The 21,682-nt window shown below is 44.8% G+C and overlaps 6 protein-coding genes across 6 annotated transcripts; 1 reads left to right on the top strand and 5 right to left on the bottom strand.

Annotated features, from left to right (window-relative positions):
• Window positions 1-938: 938 nt before the first annotated feature.
• On the bottom strand, window positions 939-8,478 carry VTP01DRAFT_1893 (uncharacterized protein; the record flags this gene model as incomplete). Its single annotated transcript, XM_069380293.1, has 14 exons — window positions 939-2,125; window positions 2,196-2,825; window positions 2,881-3,040; window positions 3,111-3,278; window positions 3,340-3,659; window positions 3,720-4,137; window positions 4,199-4,722; window positions 4,786-4,960; window positions 5,024-5,570; window positions 5,634-5,931; window positions 5,990-6,539; window positions 6,598-6,720; window positions 6,782-7,427; window positions 7,487-8,478. The coding sequence occupies 14 exons, from the start codon at window positions 8,476-8,478 to the stop codon at window positions 939-941; spliced, it is 6,738 nt and encodes a 2,245-aa protein (XP_069238317.1).
• Window positions 8,479-9,093: 615 nt separating this feature from the next.
• On the bottom strand, window positions 9,094-13,609 carry VTP01DRAFT_1892 (uncharacterized protein; the record flags this gene model as incomplete). The annotated part of the gene is made up of 21 exons (XM_069380292.1): window positions 9,094-9,451; window positions 9,517-9,598; window positions 9,658-9,727; window positions 9,784-9,861; window positions 9,924-10,070; window positions 10,132-10,238; window positions 10,291-10,441; window positions 10,499-10,626; window positions 10,686-10,758; window positions 10,827-11,138; window positions 11,198-11,299; window positions 11,351-11,488; window positions 11,547-11,763; window positions 11,816-11,937; window positions 11,995-12,159; window positions 12,215-12,326; window positions 12,385-12,635; window positions 12,691-12,804; window positions 12,868-12,907; window positions 12,966-13,358; window positions 13,419-13,609. 21 exons carry the CDS (start codon window positions 13,607-13,609, stop codon window positions 9,094-9,096), a joined length of 3,351 nt encoding a protein of 1,116 aa, XP_069238316.1.
• Window positions 13,610-13,988: 379 nt separating this feature from the next.
• VTP01DRAFT_1891 (uncharacterized protein) lies at window positions 13,989-15,273 on the bottom strand (the record flags this gene model as incomplete). The annotated part of the gene is made up of 5 exons (XM_069380291.1): window positions 13,989-14,114; window positions 14,354-14,472; window positions 14,542-14,667; window positions 14,740-14,956; window positions 15,229-15,273. 5 exons carry the CDS (start codon window positions 15,271-15,273, stop codon window positions 13,989-13,991), a joined length of 633 nt encoding a protein of 210 aa, XP_069238315.1.
• Window positions 15,274-16,106: 833 nt separating this feature from the next.
• On the top strand, window positions 16,107-16,748 carry VTP01DRAFT_1890 (uncharacterized protein; the record flags this gene model as incomplete). The annotated part of the gene is made up of 4 exons (XM_069380290.1): window positions 16,107-16,136; window positions 16,202-16,294; window positions 16,353-16,409; window positions 16,476-16,748. 4 exons carry the CDS (start codon window positions 16,107-16,109, stop codon window positions 16,746-16,748), a joined length of 453 nt encoding a protein of 150 aa, XP_069238314.1.
• Window positions 16,749-16,824: 76 nt separating this feature from the next.
• VTP01DRAFT_1889 (uncharacterized protein) lies at window positions 16,825-18,957 on the bottom strand (the record flags this gene model as incomplete). Its single annotated transcript, XM_069380288.1, has 7 exons — window positions 16,825-17,161; window positions 17,224-17,743; window positions 17,804-17,954; window positions 18,011-18,143; window positions 18,202-18,317; window positions 18,379-18,641; window positions 18,717-18,957. The coding sequence occupies 7 exons, from the start codon at window positions 18,955-18,957 to the stop codon at window positions 16,825-16,827; spliced, it is 1,761 nt and encodes a 586-aa protein (XP_069238313.1).
• Window positions 18,958-20,606: 1,649 nt separating this feature from the next.
• On the bottom strand, window positions 20,607-21,317 carry VTP01DRAFT_1888 (uncharacterized protein; the record flags this gene model as incomplete). Its single annotated transcript, XM_069380287.1, has 5 exons — window positions 20,607-20,693; window positions 20,760-20,880; window positions 20,930-21,036; window positions 21,095-21,250; window positions 21,306-21,317. 5 exons carry the CDS (start codon window positions 21,315-21,317, stop codon window positions 20,607-20,609), a joined length of 483 nt encoding a protein of 160 aa, XP_069238312.1.
• Window positions 21,318-21,682: the final 365 nt, after the last annotated feature.

The following is a 21,682-nucleotide window of genomic DNA, read 5'->3' as shown; positions in this document are numbered from 1 at the left end:
CAATCCTTTTTATAAACAAATGAAAATGAATATTTTGAATAAACACAACTCTTGTAAACATTCTTTACTTTGCTGTTGCATTACTTTTCCATATTGTGATGTGTAGAGTGAGCATTCGTGTGGCCACATCTGAAGCTCTGGAAACATGTTTGTTCACTTGATTGCCTCAGAGATTGCTTCACTCACTTCGAAGTGATCAGTGATCATGGAGTGATGTACACTTCTGTAATAGACTGTACGCGCTTGCTGTATCTTGTGTTGTCTGTCAAGAAGCAGCTGCGAGGATCAGTTACGCGTCTAGTCCACTTTACTTCTTCTTCCATCGTTCTGGAAGGACTAGACCGATCTTGTCGCCTGCGTCGACTGTGAAGTGATTATGGCAATCGCACTTGAAACGTTGGCCTCGGTCGCGTATTCCAACCATGGCTACTCCTCCATTTTGCTTCTTGGAGCAGCCCATACGCGACACTGTGAAGAATTTCCTCGGTTCTGTAGCCATATTGTCCTGAAACAACCGTAAAGTAATATCAATGTCTTTTAGGACGCGTCTTGATTGGGATTTTCATAACAAATGCGCGTTGCAGGCCCCTAAAGTAGTAACGGAATGCATCACTGCAGAGTTCCAATGCAGGCTCTTGGTGGATGATGTTGTTTAGCGTTCCGCGCTCCGCGCTCGTCCCTGTGCCGTGTGCGATCGAGAGCTATTGGGTGGTATGGCAGCTTAGCGTCGAACTTTGGTTCAGCTCACCATGCCACGGCCCTTATATGAATGGGTATCGGTGACGGCTTCCAGTGTTCTTACTAAGCTCTTGAAGTTGTTATACACTACACTAGACGCTGCAATGTGAATCTATAAGTGTCACAAATACAAGACATTCAACAGCTGAATGGAAGCATTTATTTAGTGATGACTGCTGTTTTTACAACAAGCTATGTAACTATGCTTCCGGTGGGAAGACTTCCTCAACCACAGCGCCGCAAGTCTTGCTCTCGATGAACAAGCTAAACTTGTCGATCTTGGAGACCACCTGCTTCAATGACAAGTTTTCTGGACCGCCGCTGACTAGTGCGTTGCCCTCAGTGACGCTGACATAATCGAAGACACCATTCAAACCGGTGTATCCATCCTTCCAGAACTGATGCTTTCTGCTATCTTTCATGCGAGCGTAGACTTTGACGTATGCTCCCGCAATGGGTATCTGGCTGCCTTGCTCTGCAACGCGCACCATGCCAAAGGTTTCCACAAAGTGTGTGAGCATCTTGTGCGAAAAGTGTGCCTTTCGACGAGTGAGGCCACCGCCTGAGACTTCGACCATCACGTCGCTGCATGCCAGCTCGGCTGGCATCTTGATCTTTGCCAAAAATGCACCAAGTCTTCCGATACCAATAACGTCAAAGTCATCTTCGTCTGCTTCTGCTTCGTTTTGCAAGCTGACGTTGCCGTCAGACGATGTGAGCGAACGCGTTTCTTCGTAACTGGGCTTGATCCATCCATAGCTTGTATCCAAGGATTTGCCAGCCATGAAAGGATTGTTTGAAAACATGACTTCGACGTTCATCTTGTAGTACCGGATTTGGACTTGATCCACATTGGCGTATGTCAGATGCAGATTATTATCCTTGATACTAAAGTCAAGCACTGCCTCAGAGAGCACCGAGCGTGCTTGCTTGCGCTCATCAGTTACGTTTGCTTCCGTCGCGCCGACAGATCTTTGCTGACGTTTTTCCACCTCATCCAAGAAGTCCTTCATGCTCGTAAACATCTTGCGCCATCGCAGCGAGCTACAGTTGAGGTGTTTGGTAACCAAGTTTCGCGTGCTCTCGAGATCCACGAGATGTGCTTTATCTTGAATTTCGTCGACTTGGATGCGGGTCTGCAAATAGGCATTCAAATAGTCCATCTGAATTTGCTGTCCATCATCTGCATTTCCGGCAACTTTGCACAATCTGCTGTAAATCTTGCGGGCCTCGCTAATGCGATCTTGTGTTACAAGATATGTCCCCAATGTCAAGAGATCGGCAGAATTCGGGGACGTTGATTTGCGCGTGAGGTAGCTGAGGAATCGATCATATTGCTGACTGAGCTGTCTGTTCAAAATTCCTTTCTTATCTCCAAGTGCATGTGCTGGTAAAATGTTAGGTTAGCATCAAACTAATAGGCATCTGATCGACGTTTCTAAAACTCTGAATATTACCTCGAGCGTTGACAACTGGGTAGTAGTCAAGTATTTCCAGAGCACCACTCTCGAACGGTACGATATTCACAAGTGGAGTCTCCAGCACAGTGCCACATTTATCCAAAAGATACGGGGCATCGTTCTCTAGCAGTTCACGCACAGCAATCAATGAGCGGTGGTGCAGACCAAATTGCCACATGTTCCAGCTGTAAAATTTAAGACTTCGCAGTGTCTCCAGCATATTCAAGGCAAACTCAGGATTCACCATGCGCCATTCCAGCAAAGATAGATCCAGCTTCGACAAGTCTGCTTCTTTCAAGTATCCCAAGACACGATCGTCGGATCCTTCGCTGGCTACTGTTGACCAGGAAACAGACTTTGATTCAAGATCAGCGACGGTTGCCGGTTTTACGATAACGTCCAATGGATCAGTCTGTCCAAGTATCTTGCCAGATTCTGCTACTGAAACCGAGAGATGCTTGAAGTCTCCAACTTCAGGGAAGTAGAAAGAGCCCACGACTTCGTGCCATGTCGAATACGCAGCAATCTTAATGGTGCGCGAGCTACAGTACGAAGTTTGCCTTGTGGGGATCGAACCCGTTGGTACTTGCAATGTAACCTCGACAGTGCGAGTCTTTGGAAAAATATCTACAGGCGGCGCATTTAGTATACAGATGATTATGCAAGATGACGGATTCCTTACTGCTTAGTGCCAAATGCCATCCATATTCCGTTAAGGGACGCAGATCATCCCATTCAACCAAGTTATCTCCTTCATCTTCTACTGGACGATGCTCTTCTTTAAGGAAGAAGCCTTGACCGATCAAAATAGAAGGGTTTGCAACTGATGTCACCGGCAGGCTCTGAAAAAAGGAAATAGCTTTGTTTAGCGCATGTATATTCCAAGACTCTAAATAGTACGATTTTTGTTACCTCCAGCATTCTGTAAAATACAAGACATGGTGTTTCGGTAACGATCTTGGCTACTCCAGTTCCAGGATCAGACTCCAGCTTGCATTTTGCACAGTCCTTGTATGGAATCTCCAAAAATGTGAGAATGAATAGAACTGCCCTGAGGCTATATATAGAGTGAATAAATTCCTGAAATCCATAGTTCGGTGTTAATCTACGAACAGGTTAAGCAGACGATCATTTTACGTACTCCCGAGAGAACAGTAGTTCCAGATTCGCTTGCCAGGAAATCCAAAAGAAAGCCGGATACGGGTTCATAGCAGCTCATCGTATTGTAGTAGCCCATTTCTTTGTACTCTGCTGTGGGCTTCACAAACTCGTATGGCTTCTTAGGTTTAGGCCGCTTCTTCCATGCTTCCCTCATTTCTTGCTGTCTCTTTTCCATCTCTTCATCCTCGACTGGACCTTCTTCTTCGGATGATGGAGCACCGTCAGTTTCTTCCTCCTCTACTGGTTGCGCGGCTGCTGAACCGAAACCTGGTGCCGATCGGGCAAATGCGGCTTTAAACTCTGTAGCAATTGAGAACAAAATTAGCACAGAACCATACAGAGACTTTCCTAGATACTTACTGCGAGTAGCAGCTCCGCCAAATAGAGAGGCTGGTTGTAGGCTGTTTAGGGCCTCTCCTCTCTCGGTGACAACTGGAATTCCTTCTACAGCTGAAGGAGGAGCAGGTGGACAGATAGCGATGTGTGGTTCTGATATGTCCATCATGTAGCTTTCTGCTTCAACAGGCATCGAATTATCCTTGTGCAGCGCATTTCGTGCCAGAACGGTGTCAAACTTGTTGTCCATTTCTGATTCTGAGGGTGCTGTGTAGGTATCTTTGAAAGATTTAACCACTATCGGGAGAATACTCGGATCGCGCTTAGCAAGCAACGCAAGCTCAAGGTTGTTTAGTTGGCGGTAGAGACTCAAGTTGCTCGAGTATTTCTCCAAGTTTGCGTCAATTAGATAGTTGTCCATGAATGTCTTGTGAACTTTGCACTGGACAGTACAGCAATTAAATGTCAGTAGGGGAGTGATGATTCCATGCTTTTCTGATTACCGAGATGTATGGTCGCACATGCTGGTCAAAGAAGACGGGATCTTTGTATTTCAGCCACAGGTTCAGTTCGTGGCAAGGCATTTCCTGATGCTTCTCAAGCTTCTTTTCAAGCTCCATATCATGCCATGTCTTGAGGAATTCAAACTTGTCGAGGTCCTCAGCAACGTAACTTTCGGACAACAGCTTGCATAGATCAAACACTGTTTCAAAATTGTCTACGAGCTCCCACTCATGTCGGTTTAGATCCAGCGTCAATGTGTTTGATCCCGATGAAGAGCCCAGTTTGGCAATCGATTTGGAGCGCAGAAAAGCAGTGGAGGGGTCCGCCACAGACTGCCTCAAGTCTACTTTTCTTGAAGCAACAGCATCAGAGAGCAAAACTTGCCGGGAAACCGCCTGCGAATCATGACCAAAGACAGCCATCTGCAAGACATTGCCTTGCCCTAGATCGTTGCGATCAACTAAAATGCGACCATTCTCGTCAGGTCTCAGGCATAAGACTGGGTTGCGATGGTTCAGGAACGCTGTGCAAAATTGACGTCAGTACTGCCACATATCAGCCTATAAAAATGTGGATGTGTGCTTACCTAGATCGCTCCAGGATGCTTGATCGAAATAGTCAATCATTGAACTTGAGGACAAAGTAAAGGAATCAGGATGGAGAGCCGAGGTCAAATGAGCTCCTCTGGGGAATACATTTTTCATCGTGAAACCATGACCATCTTCAGTTTTTCGTTCTTCGGTCGAAGTCTCTGCATTTTTCTGTTTTCGATTGTATGTAAGTATATCAGTGGAGTTTAGACTTTCTGTTGCAAATATACTTACTTTAGGATATAGGAGCAAGGAAGGTTTGTTCAGTGTGCTTCCAACCCATTTCTCTTGTCGCGACCTTCCCAGAATGTAGCAGAGCTCTTCGCTTAGTTTGCGGCCGCTCAGGAAATGGCATGCAGTGACTATCGGCGATTTCAGGCTAGCCGGTGTTTTGAGGCGACTCTGCGAGAAGGAAGGCTTCAGAGTGCTTCCAGCTGAACTTGTTGGGACAAAGGAGCTCGAGCTGACGAATGCAAAGGTAGAGTTGCTGGACCAATTGGCAAGATCTATGGCAACCGTGTCCTCGGATATATCCACTTGTTTGATATGCAGCGGTCTGTCAGTTACCACACCAGTATTCTCTGTAAAGATGATTTGACCCAGAGTCCAGTTCTTAATAGGCGCTTCTTGCGAGGCAGGTTGATTAACGATGCATTTGATTGATCTTCCGCGACCAGCAAAATCGGTTAGAACCATCAAGTATGTGCCCTCTGGCAGACCAGGTACACGGACGCATTCATTGTCGATGGTAAGTACGTCCGTAAAGTCTTTTACAACATGTCTATTTCCGGATGTAAGTTCACCAATATTACCAAGTGAAGCTCGAACCTTCCCATATACTTACCCTTTATCGCCGATGCTAACCAGTGTGCAAGAACGATTTGGACCTTTGCCATAGGCAATAGCAAACGGCTCATTCGCAACCTGGTGTATTTTCTCCGGCAATACAGCTTGACTGTATGGTAGGAGCAGGTTCCAGACCTTGATGACTGTTCCACAGACTGCTCTCAGTTGCGAAACGTTTTCGAGTCTACCCAAGTCAATAACTCCCTTTTCATCAGTGTAAAGAGTGTTTCCAATATCGATGTCAACCATGACATGATCAAATTGCAGCTCAACTTTAGCTTTTGGAATGCTTTCACCTAGGAATTATCTAGATATTTAGTACCGCATAATTGAGAAGCAGATGATTAGACTAACCGTTCTTTCCCAAAATATGGAGTCGATAACCATTGAAACCAGCCTCTAGGTACATACTACGGAAATCGGTTGTAAGCATGTCCACCGGAATATCCTGCTGATATACAGAGCACGTTGAATCCGCGTTTGTAGTGTAATCCAGCGTAAAATCAAGCTTGCAAGATATCCTCTGCAGAGCTGGAGGTACATTGAATTCAATCTTGATGGGCTTGTTTCGAGTAAAGTCGACTTCTTTGAACGTTAGCGTGCTCTTGATACCTTGTGAGTTTTCCATTGTAAGCGAGACATCAATTTCCTTGATAACATCGAGTGGGGCATCGGCTCCGTGGATAGTGACGCGAGGAACAATAAACATATCTGCCGCTTTGTTGGGTACCAAGGATTCTGTGTGCAATGTGATATCGGCTTCCACCCTGTAACTTTCTTCAACGTTGTCAATCTTGATCGGCTCGCAGTAACCGTCAGAAGTGGAAAGCAAGAACGCCTTGTTGGACCATTCGCCTCGTGGCAAGAATGGGAGCCAAATCTGGTGCGGCTGCAATTTTTCTGGCTGCAGATCTTTTTACGTAAGCCAAGTGCGTAAACCGTATTGCGTGCATGCTACTTACCTCGTAGAATTTGCCATTAAACCATAACTTGATATCTCCCTTAGCAAACGGGATATTATTTTCGTCGACTACGGTCAATGAATGACCTGCAGCGTTCACTTCATCGATGTGTCGCAGATGACCCTATCAGAGAAATGATAATTAACTATCTATAATCTTGCCAAAGTCATAGTCCACTACCAACCTTCTTGATGATTGCTCGGCAACTTTCACGGGCACCCATGATATCTACAATCCATGCTCCTCGACCCTTGAAAGGCTCCTCATCGCCTTTAAAATCAAATGTCTCGGTAAACGTTTGTAGTTGATCGACGTGGCTGTAGTCTCGTGTTGTCTCCCAACTTGGACAGAGACCGTCAAGGTTGATATCATTGACGTTGACGGAATCAAGCTCTGGGTGAAGGCGGAAGTACTGGAAGAGATCAAGCTGGAAAACTCGTACGGTGATGCTTGGAATATTCTTGACTCGCAATTGCAAGGAAACAGTATCGGAAGGCAGTAACTGCTTGTCAACATACAAAGTCGATGGCTCGAATTCCAGTTCTGTTTTCTTAAGGAGTTCATCGAATGTACACCGTTGCAATTTCTTTTGCCACTTTGTAATGTCTTGATCCAGCTTATAGGTGAGCATTATTTCGGCCACTAAGCCTTCCAATGGTGGATCCTTGCGTTTTTCATCGTCCAGCTGGAGATTTGGATCAAGCTTCAAAGCTCCTGTTAAGAATGCTCGCACAACTTGATACTGCTCCGTAGGTTTAGGTGTAACAAGGCCGCTCATGTGGAGACCTCCAAATCTCGTAGACTCCATGTCTGTCTTGTATTTGTAATATCTAGAACATATGGATCAGATTTGGAAAAGATGCATACGTACTTTGTAGCAAGTACTTGCTCTCGGAATAGTTCAATGTCATCAAATTGCTGTCGTGCTGCCTTTATCCTGAGCTTGTAGAACAGTAGGAGACCCTTGATAGGATTAAAGATTGGGGAGGACATTGACTTGATGAACTCCCAGGCAGTGCTAACATATTCCTCGAGGATGCCTTGAGAGTCATCCCATGAACCGGTCTTGGTAGCTTGATGTAAGAAGCGATGTGGCTGGAGCTTACAAAGATAAGCTTCCATAAACTCCTTCTTTTCATTAAGGCTTGGATCGCTGCTGCGTAATTTATCCAATTGTTCCAAGGTCAGATGGGACAAGTTTGTGCTTTCGTTAAGGTAGCCAGACAGTGCTTGTGTCACAAACTCTGTGTAACTTGACGCCACAGGATACCGCGTTAGGAGCCAAGCAAGATTACGTCTCTCTTCTGCGCTAAGTTCGTCAAGATTCATCTTTGCAAGTTCTGGAAGTGCGGCTAACACTTTCATTCTAGTGTATTCATTGGGCGACTTTAAGACGTTCTTGAGAAGGCGCTGAGGTTCAAGAAAGGATTGGTCAAGGGATGACCTTTTTGCACTGTTAAATCGGTGCTGTGTTGGTGTCGGTGTGCTGTCTGGAGAGTGGGATTGCTGCTGTTGCTGCTGTAGCTGCGCCAGTTCTTGAATGCCAAGCTTGCGGCGTAGGAACTCGGACGCATCGTCAGCATTGATCGGGTATATCAGAATGTTGAAACGTATTTCGAGTTCTTCTGTATCCTTGTCCTTGTATTTTGCAAGAAAATCGCGCATCTCTTGCATAAGCTCGGACTCACGCGCAGTTGGTTCCCGCAGTCGACTGCAGTCCTCAACAAGCGACATTTCACTGTGAAGCTTTTGGAGTAATATCAGCCCAGTGTAATAAATCCAATCATCTGAACCTTGCACAGCGAGTTGTTTGACTAATAATTCGCGTTCCTCGACTGTTTCTGCAAACGCAAATGCTTCCTTCAATTTTGACACGGTCATGGTTGCAGACAAGAAAGAGATGCAGAAAAAATAAAGAGCGCCATTTACGCCGCATTTGATCGCTTTAAAGGGTCTGCATACGCCTGTGCAACGTAAACCCAAATATGAAACGCTGTCCGAAAAGTTTGTATATACAATCGGTTCTTGCGGGTAAAAGGGAAACAACACGTGTGTATCGCTGGTCAGTGCTGTGATCACTACACAATCAATGTAAACAAGACCTGCTGTCGTGATAGTTTTATTAAAAATAATAGTTAGTTGTGCTGTACTTGCTTTACACTCAATATACTTCTGGACTCATATTGTTCATAACTCAATCCTTAGCACCGGAAATCTGGCGGAACTTTTGATCTAATTGTGGAATCATTCCGAAAGCTAAAGCGGTTGACGTACGGGGTTTGTTCTGCAGCAACACAAAACTCTTGATTCTGCAGCGTCGGGAGGGATTAAGGCGTGAGAATTATATTTAGCTGCTAAAACTCCGTGTCAATAAAAAAACACGTGAGTATCTGCTCTTCCTGGTCGTATTGCTCATATCAATAACAACAATCATGACAATGCAAATGTTTATATAGAATTCGAGTTAGTTAACTACAGATGCGGCGGAAAGGAAGATTATGCTACAGTTGCGCGGTAGTTTTGGATATAATGGCTCCAGGGTTTCAGTTTCTTTGGCTGCCATTCGCCATTGTAGATACAAAGCACACGCATGCGTTCATTGTAGTACAGATCTGGTAATAGCTTGGGCGTAATCAAGAAATATTGCGCTGTACCGGGACGGCTTGCTCCTTTTACGATCTGCTCGTGGATCATGCGTTCGTTGCGCGGATCCATACCTTGATTGATCTCGTCGACTACACGGAAGGGCGATTTGGCAACGTTCTGCAAAGCCATCAGGTACAGAATGGTGGATACAGCGCGTTCACCGCCAGATTGCCGCTGGCCAGTCAATAGCTGTAGCTTTTCGTTGTCTCTGGATGGTAGAGAACCCGATAATTAGAAGAAAACAAGGAATCTGCGAAATCTTTGATAGCGTACCTGAATTTAACTCGGATTTCAATACCCCAATTATCATAGTCTTCGTGAGGTGCGACACAGACTTCACCAGCACATCCGATTTCTAAAGTCCTTCTAGTTAGAACATTACTTATCAAGATCATGTCCTTCAGTGTAACTTACTCTGCAGCGACTCTGAAAACTTTTGGCTAATCTTCTCGACTAGGCCTTTTAGTTTCGGTTCCCAACGGTTCTACAGTCAACGCGTGTAAGCTACTGTCATATTCCAATTGCAATGCCGACACATACCCTCGTTGCTTGCATATCCCGTTGCAAACGCTCAAGTTTTCGTGCTTCATTTTCCATTTTCTGTTCGAGTTGTCGAACCTTGGATGTAATATTGATTTAGAGATTACCGGTATCAACGATGATCTTCAATGTAAACCTACTTCAGCCATGTATTTTTCATATTGTTCTAATGCACGAGGGTTGGTTGATCGGATGGCTTCGGCTTTTGCTGACTCTTCGTTGATGGACTGCTCGATATCGGAAGCAGATTGATCAAGGCAACCGTCTGCTTTCCACTGATCCATGACCTGTCAAAGGATTCTGTCAGTAATTATGTATCAAGTTGAGCCGTGTCAGGGCCGACGTTACCATTCTAAATTCTTCAGCTATATCAGCCGGTATCTCTCTTGCGACTTGCATAGCTTTTACTTGGAGTTCCTTTGCCACTGCCTTCTTATTTTCAAGGCTTCTGTGGGCTACATTCCTGTGTGAATTAACAAAAATTGAACAACTGTGTAAGGTATTTACCTCGTTCCCAGCCATGCTTCGCTTCTGATAGTAATCTTGTTTTATGACTGGTGAGTCTGCTAACGAAATCGTGCTTGGCTACAGCTTGAGTGTGCTTCATACGAATGACATTTCGTTCAATAACCGTATTCGCAAGATCTTTCAAGGTATCCTGGTTCAAACTTCCACGTTATTCAATGCAGTTTGTAGCTGTTCCATCCATAGGTACCTTATATTTATGGATAAACGATGCTCGATGAAGCGCGTGGGAGGAAATCTGTTGTTTCAAGTCTTCTATTTCTTGCTCTACTGTATCTGGCTGAGCTCGTGCGCGTTCAAGCTCTTCTTCCATTCTCTCTGCAGGATATGGTCAGTTAAAAGAGGGAGGACCATCTATACTATGTAGAAACACTCACCGAGTGCCAATTTTCCCTTCTTCCATTCCAATAACTTGAGTTGAATGTTCTTCTTTTCCTCCTTCTTGGCTCTCTGGACAAGGGATAATGCTTTTCAGCCAAAGGTTTTTGGAATGCATTGCAAGCAAAAAATTGCCTTACCATGTCATTTTCGAGCTCCCGTTCTCTGCGAGTGATTTGCTCCCTCTTGGCTATTATCGCTTTCACTCTATCTCTTCGTTCCCCATATTTGCTTTTTAAAACTTCCAGCTCGCTTTTCACTTTGTTGTATTGTTCACCATCGAGGGAATCATTCATCAACTTGGCAGGGCCGATCTTGCGTACACTCGTCTGGTGGCCACCACCGCCGTAGTTGTAGCGTCTTACTTCATAAATACTGTCTTGCATAGCGTATCTGCGGAAAGGGCTTCGCTCTGCGATACGTTCTTCGTCGCACAATTTTAGAGAGACAGGCTTGAAGCTGAATTAGTGCTTTCACGTCAAGTTTGCAGTAGACGGCATTGTTCACTTACCACAAGATTGATTTTTGTCTGTAGACATAGATAATCTATGACAATCTTTGGACCCTCAAGCAGTTCGCTAACAAAATACTCCAATCCAAATTTTTCACGAAGCTGCTTACAATCAGCATCGGTTTCTTTTCATGATACAGTAAAAGGTCTTACCTCGCTCTCAGGCATCATCGGTCTCACAGCATTCTCATCAATCTTGTCTGGCCAAGATACTGTGAGTTTCAAACGTAGCTTGTCGACTGTTTCCTTGGTGAAAAGCTCGTAATCCTCCTTGTATTCGCAAACAAATGTCTAACACAAAATTTGTCAGTGTATCCGAAATCGATATGGATCCCTCAAAGATATCCACTCTTAAATGAGAGCCGCGTTCACCACCGAGCACGGATTCTACAATATCAGCATATCTCCTATCCTTAAGCTGTAGTTGCAAAAGAATGGGACCATGTATCTTGCCGCGGAACTTGTCTCTATTCTGCATCAGCCATTGATAGGCTTTGTAAGTGTCTTCATGTTGGCGACTTAGATTATGCATGCGGCGTCTCACAATGTCGTTGAAACCTTTCAACCTGCATACAGTTTAATAAACGTTTTAACCGTAGTTACAGATAACGAACTTACTCGTCCTGCTTGGCTTCAAGTTCTTGTTTAACGCCGTGCAGCACTTCTTCAGCCTTTTTATATTCCGAGTACGCACTCGCTTTCTCGTTCTCCAGATCCTCCAATTGACTTTCGATTTGTGCCTGATGTCGTTGTTTGAGTCTATTAATCTTGATACAAACTATGGCATTATCACTTACAATTTCTGCATCAATCTGGCTGGTATCTTCTAAAGGAGGTTGCTCTCTTACTTTTCTTCTAAAAGATTCCACCCTTTCTTCCAGGCTGCGAAGTTCCTGCTTGCGCTTCTCGTGACGCTGCTTTACACGTGCAATTTCTGCTTCAACGGATTTTGTATCGTTACGCTATACTCTATAGTTAGCAATTCAAGCTACGCTGTTCAAAAAACATTGGACTCACCGAACGCTCAATTCGCATATCGATCATTTGCAGATTTTGATTGAGTTCTTGCACACGCCTTTCAATAGCTTGTCTAGAATTCAAATGTTGTTTGACTTCTTCATCGTAATTCCTGCCACGTGAACTCGTCAGTATTGTGTGATATCAAGTAACGCATGAAATCTACATACTTGAGCGTAGCCTGAATAGGAGCGAGTTGCTCTTCTAGCTTTTCAATAGTTTGCTTTTTCTCACGTTCAACTTCTTTTGCTTCGTCGTATTCGGCCTTTGCATCGGTGTATTTCGCTAAAGGCAATTTAGCCTTCAGAAGCTTCACTCTTTTCAATATTTCCTCGCGAGTCTTCAGCTTTTCAACGTCCTTTTGCAAGTTCTTGGCACGGTCGTTGACGGTCTTGAAATGACTCTTGTCCGACTCATGAGTCTAATAGGAATATCAGTCGGCATATTCCAATGTTATCCCTGTATTATAATCTTACAGCGATCAGAGACTTTTCCTCGTTTCTCAATTCGATCAGCTTTTGATGGCACTCAGACAAATCTTTTGCGCCAGCAGCTACTTGGGTTCTTTCCAGCAGCAAGGCAGGTGTCAACTAGAGCAAGAAAAATCTTGAGCAATTTGAACACTTCGTATTCATATGTTGTGTGGTGTGTACCTGAGCAAATTCAGCGACTTTATCTTGCGGCAGAAATTGACTAGAACGAATTCTTTAGAACATTTGCGGTGCATAAGCATTTTGTCCATAGTTTCTACCATAAATTATCCACTTGGATGTTAAGCTCTGAAATGATCTTCAGGACATCCTTTTGCGGTGCGCTTCTGCCATTCAGCAACCAAGAAGTAGAGTTGCTAGTTTTTTGGATTTTTCGCTGGATAACGACGTTACGCTTGCCACCAGTACGCTTAAGCTCGATCTGGATCACTGCTTCGTCCTCTCCTGTTTTGACAAACTCTGCAATGTTCTTTGCACGTCCCAGCAACGAAGGCGCACCTCCCAATCCGAGTGCGATAGCGCAGACGACGGTCGATTTGCCTGTACCGTTGGGACCGATAATCATATTCAACTGCGGACCTGGTGTCAGCTCGCAGTAATCATACGTGACAAAGTTGCGCAACGTAATTTTGACAATGGAGCCTTCCACGTAACTAACAAAACGCAAATTAACTCGAGATCGTCGCTGTAGCGGTAGTTGATCCTAGACATACCCATCGTTTTCATCAACAGGCAACGGCGTCTCGTCTTGCGATTCTTGGGATTCGACAACATTGTCCGATGAGTTGTCATCCTGGCTCTGATCTATATCTACATCGTCGTCTTCGTGCCTTGGCCGTTTGATTTGTCGGCTGATTCCAGCAATGAGATCCTGACTGTCGTCAGAACGCCTGCGTGTGGGCATACCGCTGGCTTAAAAAGGACAATGTCGCGGCAGGACGCGGAGCAGCGCGTCAACAAAATGCTGTGCTCCTGACTTTGTTCCTGCCGCCGAACCCGGCTATTACGAATTTAGTGCCTTCCCTTTTTATTGTCCCTATGGCTAGAAGCGCAATATAATGCTCGAAGCGCTCGATGCTTGACGATACTAACTATTCATGTTATTTACTTGGCATCATTGGATGGCAAAAAAGGTACATCGCCATGGAAACACCAGGCAAAAGATTCAAGCTTTCGGTATGATGGATAAGGTTTTGAGTATGAATATGCAAATTCAGAGCTTTTGGGATATCCCACAAAGAAAGTAAATGATTACTAACCTGGACGATGTATAAAGTCGGCTATCAAAATAAGCCTATGCTCAAGGAATTCGACGTTTGTGGAATATTTTCAGTGAATTCGAGGCGTTGTGCTACTCGATTGGCCTTCATAAACCTCCATTCTCCGGCGGTCTTGCATCCGCTTCGCTTCTACAAGCACAGCGCCGTCGAATCCCCGGTTTATTCAGACCTGCGCTCGCATGAAGCATTGGTGAGAGATATAAAATAGATGCCTTCTTTCTTTCTTTCTTTCTTGAAAGGGAGCTCTGCCACTTCCAGAGCCCAGCTCCTGCAGAGGGTTGCCCGTTCAATCAACACATGGAATAAGCATCAATTTAGTTCAGAATTTCTTTATAAACTATATTGCGGGCGGTGCTTGCCATGAGGACATTGTGCGGAAATGCAACAGTCTCGCGAAAAGCGAGCTCGGCATCATATTGAGAGGCATTTGGAGAAAATGGTGGGAAGAAAATGGTGATATTCTCGGATGAAGTCGCTCTAGAAAGCGCTACATATAGCTGTCCGTGCGAAAATACCGATGTAGGCAAATGAATGGTAACTCTGTCAAGTGTCTGACCTTGACTGTTGTTGATGGTCATAGCGAAAAACACTCTGACAGGAAACTGATGTCTGGAGAATCGGCATGGAAGCTCTTCAGACTCGGAGGAATATATGGTTATCCGTGGTATATATACAATACGACCTAATCATTAAGACATATGTCCATGAGATTACTTATTAGGATATTTGAAAGATATTTAAATTCATAGTTTACCTGCATGATGGCCTGTGATGATCTCGGCTTCTATAAGATTTGTAGTGAAACCGCGGCATAATAGTCTCATGTCGTTGCATAGGCCTTCCTCCGGCGAAAGATTCACGATGAGCATAATAGGCAAGCCGGTCTTCAGATAAAGTCGATGCGGGGGCATGTTTGACGGTTTCAAGGAGTTGAAATACTCGACAGGGTATGTCTCAGCATCGCCCTTCTTCTGATATTATTTCATCAGTAGAAAGACATGTATGTGTTTCGCCGGGAAACAGCACAGCTCCTCTTCCGTTGATTTCGTCTACCGTCTTGTTCAAGTGCAGAGAATTGCTGATTTACCGATGGCATCCCGGAAACTTAGGAAACTATGTTGATCAGTCGGTCCGGATATTGAAGGAAAGGCTGTATGGATGATGCCGTCTAAAGCATTTGCTACGCGACACCATTGCTTAGGAAATTGAATCCAATCGGTTGTGCCTTGAACCGGAGGCTCACCTCCATTTCCAATTCGTAGGAGATATTCAGCGAAGAACTGAGCATTAGCTGCAGTTGTATTCTGATTATCATTCTGAAGCTGTCGAACGCGCATGTTTACAGTGAGAGACATTCTAAAGGTGTGCTGCCAGAGAGGTGACGACTTTAGAGATGCCCGGATGACTGCGCTCTTGTTTCCATGCTTATGGCCGGTGGGGTCTGCCGGAAGTTGCCCCCGAATAGGACAACTTTGCCTCCAAAGGGAACACTTTCTAAGTTTTCGTCGACAGTGCCCATTATGTCGCATAGAAGTCTGTCTACAGCTTCAATCGCATATCTACTTGCCATACTTACTTCGTCCCAAGTTATCAATTTGGCAGCCTTCAATAATTGCGCTTCATACGACTGTATAGGCATTCTACATCTTAACGTACTGTTCAAGCCTTCCACGGGGATTTTAAACCGCGAATATGCAGTCTTGCCACCTTTTAAAAGCAATGCTGCTATTCCAAAAGATGCTACGGCAACAGCAAGGTGTCGCTGACACCGTACATACGTTAAAAGTATATTATATAGGAAAGATTTGCCTGTCCCTCCGGGTCCATCCACAAAGAATAAACGACTTGCCTGGTCATCATGGTTGGAGTTATAAATTGCAGCAATAACAGCATCAAAAGCTACGCGCCGGTCGACGTTCAGACTGGAAATCATATCCAGTAAAAATGCTTGCATGTCAGCAGAATCATATTTGTCGAGGTCTCGTCAAATAGCAACAGAAAATGCAAGGTTTCATTTTTTGATATCTTACAGAGTAATTTCAAAGCGAGAAAATTTCTTTTGAGCTGCTCAAACCCGCACATATTTTCTTTCTTTTCCTTTCTTGCTGACATTCTATACCAATGAACTTTTTCAGAGCAGCGACCCGTTCAGTAAGTAGAGTTGGCAAACTAGACGCTTTGGATCTGTCCCAGAATCTTACAGATTCGCATTACAGTCGACCCTTGTCCGTCCCGCACTTCAGACTCGTGTACAGGGCCCAATGTGGGCTCGCTTCATTTCCGACGCTTTGCGCAAGCAGTTGGACAAGGTAGAAGCAAATGAGAGATTACTAAGCAACATGTTTACTGATCGCGGGCTTAATTCAGGACGTGAAATCAAAGGACATTGTCATGTTCATGAAGGGCACCCCTGAAATGCCAATGGTGAGTGGCAAATCACGAAATGTTCTCGGCATGACAGAACAGCACTGACGTTATTTGACGGTTCAGTGTGGTTTCAGCCGCGCAGCTGTGCAAATTATGCAGGTGCAAGGCGTTGATTTCGACAAGGTCAAGACCTTCAACGTCCTCGAAGACGAGGAACTTCGACAGGGTATCAAGGAATACTCTGAATGGCCAACCATTCCTCAAGTATACATCAAGGGAGAATTCATTGGTGGTTGCGATATTTTGTTAAACATGCACCAGTCTGGTGATCTCGAGGATTTGCTTGTCAAGGAAGGCATCATCCCCGAGGAAGTTCCTGCCGACAATGAAAAATAAACGTAACCGACGAAAAATTGTAGATAATTTTTGTAGATGCATTACAACACAGTGATCAGAATTTTTCTGTTCCTTTTTATTTCTCTTCTGCTGGTGCTTCTCCCTCTTTCTCATCTTGCTTTTCGCCATCTTGCTGCTCTTCTTCGGCTTCACCCTCCTCTTCATCCTCTTCTGCTTCCAGATCTTCATCGCTGGATACTGCATAGATGCGGAGGATCGGTCGGTTAGGATCCTTAAGCAAGACATACTGACCCTCAGGCAATTGCAGGCACATGTCGGCGACGGCCTTGACAATACCCCATCCATTGTTGAGGTTGAGGTTCATCTGGGTAGCAAAGTCGCGAGGCTTGTAGGCTTGAGTACCAAGAATAACGTGGCGGTTGTTGTTCTTAGGATCCATACGAGCAACGTAGCTATAAAAGATGACAATTAGCATCTATTTTGTTTCACAAAAAGAATATATTCAGATACTCACCCCAACTTGAGTTGCTCGGCACCAGCGAGCAATGCCTGGACAGCCCATCGTGCAAGCTTAGCAGCATTGTTCTTCATTTCAGAAGCAACAACAGCACCGCGTTGAGAGTCCAAGCTCTTCTTCCATGGGAGAGAACCTCCAGCTCCTTGTGCGTTGGGATCGAATTCATTGAGGGCACGGACAGTCATCAAAGTAGGTTTCTGCGAGCCAAGCTTGACAGCAGCATCCACTTCAGTTCGGACAATAAGGAAAGTCTTGTCTTCCTCGTTCTCTGCATCGGCGTTGGAAAGATCGAACTGTCGGTAACGGTAACCGCAGGATGCCAACTCGTCAGCAGTGTCTTCTGTGGCAAAAGGGTTGGGTTTCTCGAAATCATACGAGGCTTTAGGATCGATGACTTGGCGAGCGAATTGCTGGTTGATGTAGGTAGCTTCGTGGCTAAGCGCAGACAAAGAGTTGATCGAGTCCTTATCGGTCTCTGCTGGTGGATCAGCAGCATTTTCGTTGACGGTAACATAGTCTACGATATAAACCCGTAAGCAATCTTGAACATTGATCCAATCATCACTGTTTAAATTACCAAATGCGCTTCCAGGTCGCTTATCCAGGATCACTTTATCGCCAATCTTCTTGACAACGATATCCCAGGGGTACACAGTTCTTGTTGAGCACATGAGCAAGGAAAGCACAGAATCGGTAGCGAAAACGGTGGCCTTGCCATCTTCCATGAACTGATTGCTGCGTCAGGTATCTTCTACCAACAATGGACACAAATGCGTTGTATTACCTTTTGAATAATAGGATCCTCGGAGGTAGTAGTATCGTATTTGATCTTTTCAATGTGCTGGAGCATCTTTTCGTTCTTGGTGTTAACACGGTCGAATGCCTTGTTGTAGTAGTTGACGGAACCAAATGTGGCGCTGACATAAATCATTAGTATGAGTATGCCTCAGTTGCAATATTTCTTGCAATACTTACACATCGGTTGCTTCGGGAATACGGTAAGTAAGCTTTCCCAGTTTGCTAAATTCGATTTCATCCAAAATCTTCCAGTTGGGGCCAATGTTGATGGAGGCGTTGCGAACACGTTGAGTCTACACTGGCCTTAGTTTTCCTTCTTGTTCTTCAAATTATGGAATGCATAAAGAATCGTACCTTATCGTAACCACCGTAACCGTACTTTCGTCGATTTTGTTGCTGTCTGTTGCCGGCGACACCGGTGCGCTGGTTCACAGTACGGAAGCCACCGACGTTGCCAACTTGCTTGCCCTGAGGTCTGTTGCGCTGACCGCCAGCAGCCTTGAGAGCCATCTTCTTAGCAGCAGCTGAGCGGTTATCAACAACGGAGAAGGAAGACTCGTCCTCGGTGTGGGTGTATGCAAAGGTGGATGCAAATGCGGCTCCATATGCTTGTTGCTCTGTTGACGCGTCCAACCAAAAGTGAGATTTCCATACATTATCGTCACTGGATATACAACCGCTCTTATACTAACCTCTGTTGTAGCGGTTGAATCCAGTACGGCCCTGGCGAGTACCAACGACTTCGCGGTTATCCTGCTTTTGGGCATCAGGGTTGGTCCAGTCAGCAACTCGGCCGAGCTTATCGCCTTTGCTGTATGGCGCATAAGGTATATCACGGAATTGAGTTGGGATCACGTTGGCAGTGGGCCCCCAACCGCCCTGTTGATCGTAGATCTTTGGAAGTTGGAATCTCGGTTTCGAGGAATCAGTCATGATAGCAAGCTCTCAAAGACAAAATTTTCCTCCAGGCTCAACTTTTTGGGAGGTCTGATCACCAACTCAGACAGAGCCAATTATGCTCTGGCTATGCTTCGTTGACAAGAAATTGGATAAAAATCGCTGAATGCTATGAACCAGGTATCGAATCAACATTTGAGATGATATATTTCCTTTCATATTTGTATAGTCAAGTAATTCAACGCTTTAGGTGCTAAGCAGCCACAAGACAGTGGCAGGGCAGCTTGTGAAGAAAAGGCACCGAAAACTCTTGACTAAATTTGCAGAGTTGAAGGAGTAAATCCCTGGCAATGCATCAAACCACTTAACATTGGAGAGACTCCAAGTAATCAGAAGGAAATTACAAGCATAAAGGACTTTCAGCTGGGCGCAGAGTGAAAATTCGCGTGATTTTGGATTAGCAGTGATGGGGTTGTCCACCGCAGATATCTGTACCGATGTAGCACAGAATTCGCATTTCACTTTTACTGTTCTCTAGGTTACATGGCGTCAAGTGCAGGACTGCACTTTGACTGACACTGCATATTTCCTGTTGAAGAATGTATGATCCCAGTCACACCACTGCTGACTCTGTTATCTCGGAACAATCTAACAATGCCACCCACGAACAATACACCCAAATTCATGTCTGTGCAGAAATTGCATTCAGCCGTCCCCATAGATTTTCCGATTTACCCTCAACCAGCAGCCCGCATACTTTCGGTTCCGGACAGCCTGCTTTCACCAACTCATCGATCTTGTTCTTCATCTCTTTGCTAATTTTGACAAGATCAGAGTAAGGGCCGAAGCCCGCGCATCCGGCTTCTTTACTTTAACTGTAAGGAATTTCCTTCGGACACAACATATTCAAGGACATCATGGCCTCGGACACAACATACAATAATCATCCCAAATGATCTAGCGAATCAACGAATTGCGCTTGACCTTGACGGTAGCAGCGGTCAGATTATGTTTGTTGTAGAAAATTCCTCCAAAGCGACACTGCAGGTACAAGTGACAAACGCGGCTGGACTTCTTCGTAATAGCATAGCCATCCCAACGCGCTATAACCTAACAGCTTGTTTCAGCTCCTCTTGGTTTTCAAATCAACAGTTCAACAAATTAGACATTGTATTGTTCGAGACAACTTTCAGAAGGGTAGGTTGTTGTGTCCGAGGACTTATGCTCGCTAAGCTTAAATGCTGTGTCCGAGAGAAAAAATGTTGTGTTCGAAGGAAATCCCAACTGTAAAGAGATCGAATTTCTGCTGTCGAATCTCAACGTATGCTGTGAAGTCAGGCTCGAACATTTCTTCAAACATGCTATTGTTGCCGCCGACGACGTGGTCTTCCCTCAGACGGCAGGATTCAAGCACGGAATTCGCCCTTATATTATCATTTTAAATAAAAATACTAAGTAGAAATCGTACCAGAATTTCTTATCATTTGGGCTGTATTTCGTCTGTCCGACAGAAGACGGTGTCGATTCGCATACTCAAGTAATGATGAATAAACGTATCTTCTGTGTGATGGTCCATCTGACCAACTGGATGCTTTTTCAATCATTAGATACAGCGTTTCTGCGACAACCTTCAATGCTGCGTCGCCAGCGACGATCTCTTCTTCTAGCTGCCGCATACAGATATGCTATTGCTTTGCTTTCCTGTCTGCATGCTGCATCTCGTCCATTCGGACCAACTTCCCGCCTTCTTCCATATAGTCGTACGCGATCATCTAGATATTCGAAGGTAAGCATCATAATAATTTGATTATTTGATGGACATGCTTAACATGGCCCACTTTTGAGCTCCACTCAAGGCGGTTCATCGTCCGATATGTTGCCGCATATAGCCTCTTGTCCAGATGCTTCAGGTAGGACTTCCCATGCTCCTCAGTAAACAGGAACACAAAGTTCAATGACCTAAAACTTAGGATTAGTATGACACTGAAATGACACAATAGAGACCTACAGGACTCTGTCATCAGAAAGGGTCTTGTTTTCCTTGTCATTAATAATTATTGACTGCCGACGATGCGACGAGAGTTGCCGAGTGATTGTGACTTCATTAACTATCCACTAAATGGAGCAGAAATACCCAGCCTTTAGTATCTCGAATTCACCATTGTAAACATACATCCGGATCTTCAGGTATGTCTGCATCGAGTTGTCCCCCAAATACGGTGTAATTGTATTTAAGCTTCTTTCTCGGCTTATCGTCCTGCGTCGTATACTCGTCCTCGCTGCCACTATCTCCGCTGCCGTCCTCTTTGTCGCTGTCTTCTTCGTCATTCTTTGTGTATCTCCTCTTTCCCCGTATTCTCGTTCCTCAGTACTGACAAACTCACGTTTCTCACCATTCGACATAACCATGGTGGTGATATTGCTGTTTTCCTAGTTTCTATGTAAGTGGATATATGTTATCTAACATTATCCATCACTTACAGCGTTTCCAGAGATTACAACGCTTCCAATGCTGTTATTTACTATAGTAGTTTTGCTACCCTTGCCCTTGGAAACATACTTCTTCTTTAGAGCTCCGTTATTATACTAGGCATGAGTGAAGATTAAGGTCGTCTGTAAGAACGCACAGTGAGAGAATTTAACTGATGCTCCTTTCTCAGGTCTCCTAGATAAACTGCAAGCTTTTGTCGTTTTTTGAATATTTTTGCAGACTAGCCTGCGGCTAGAGTCGCTTCGCTTCGTCTTGAGGGACGTAGATGTT

The sequence above is a fragment of the Rhizomucor pusillus genome (assembly GCF_041956525.1).
Source record: "Rhizomucor pusillus strain CBS 183.67 unplaced genomic scaffold VTP01scaffold_11, whole genome shotgun sequence".
In the NCBI taxonomy this organism is placed as follows: Eukaryota; Fungi; Mucoromycota; class Mucoromycetes; order Mucorales; family Lichtheimiaceae; genus Rhizomucor; species Rhizomucor pusillus.
Note: the sequence above shows the minus strand (reverse complement) of the source record. Positions and strands in the feature narration are given on the sequence as shown.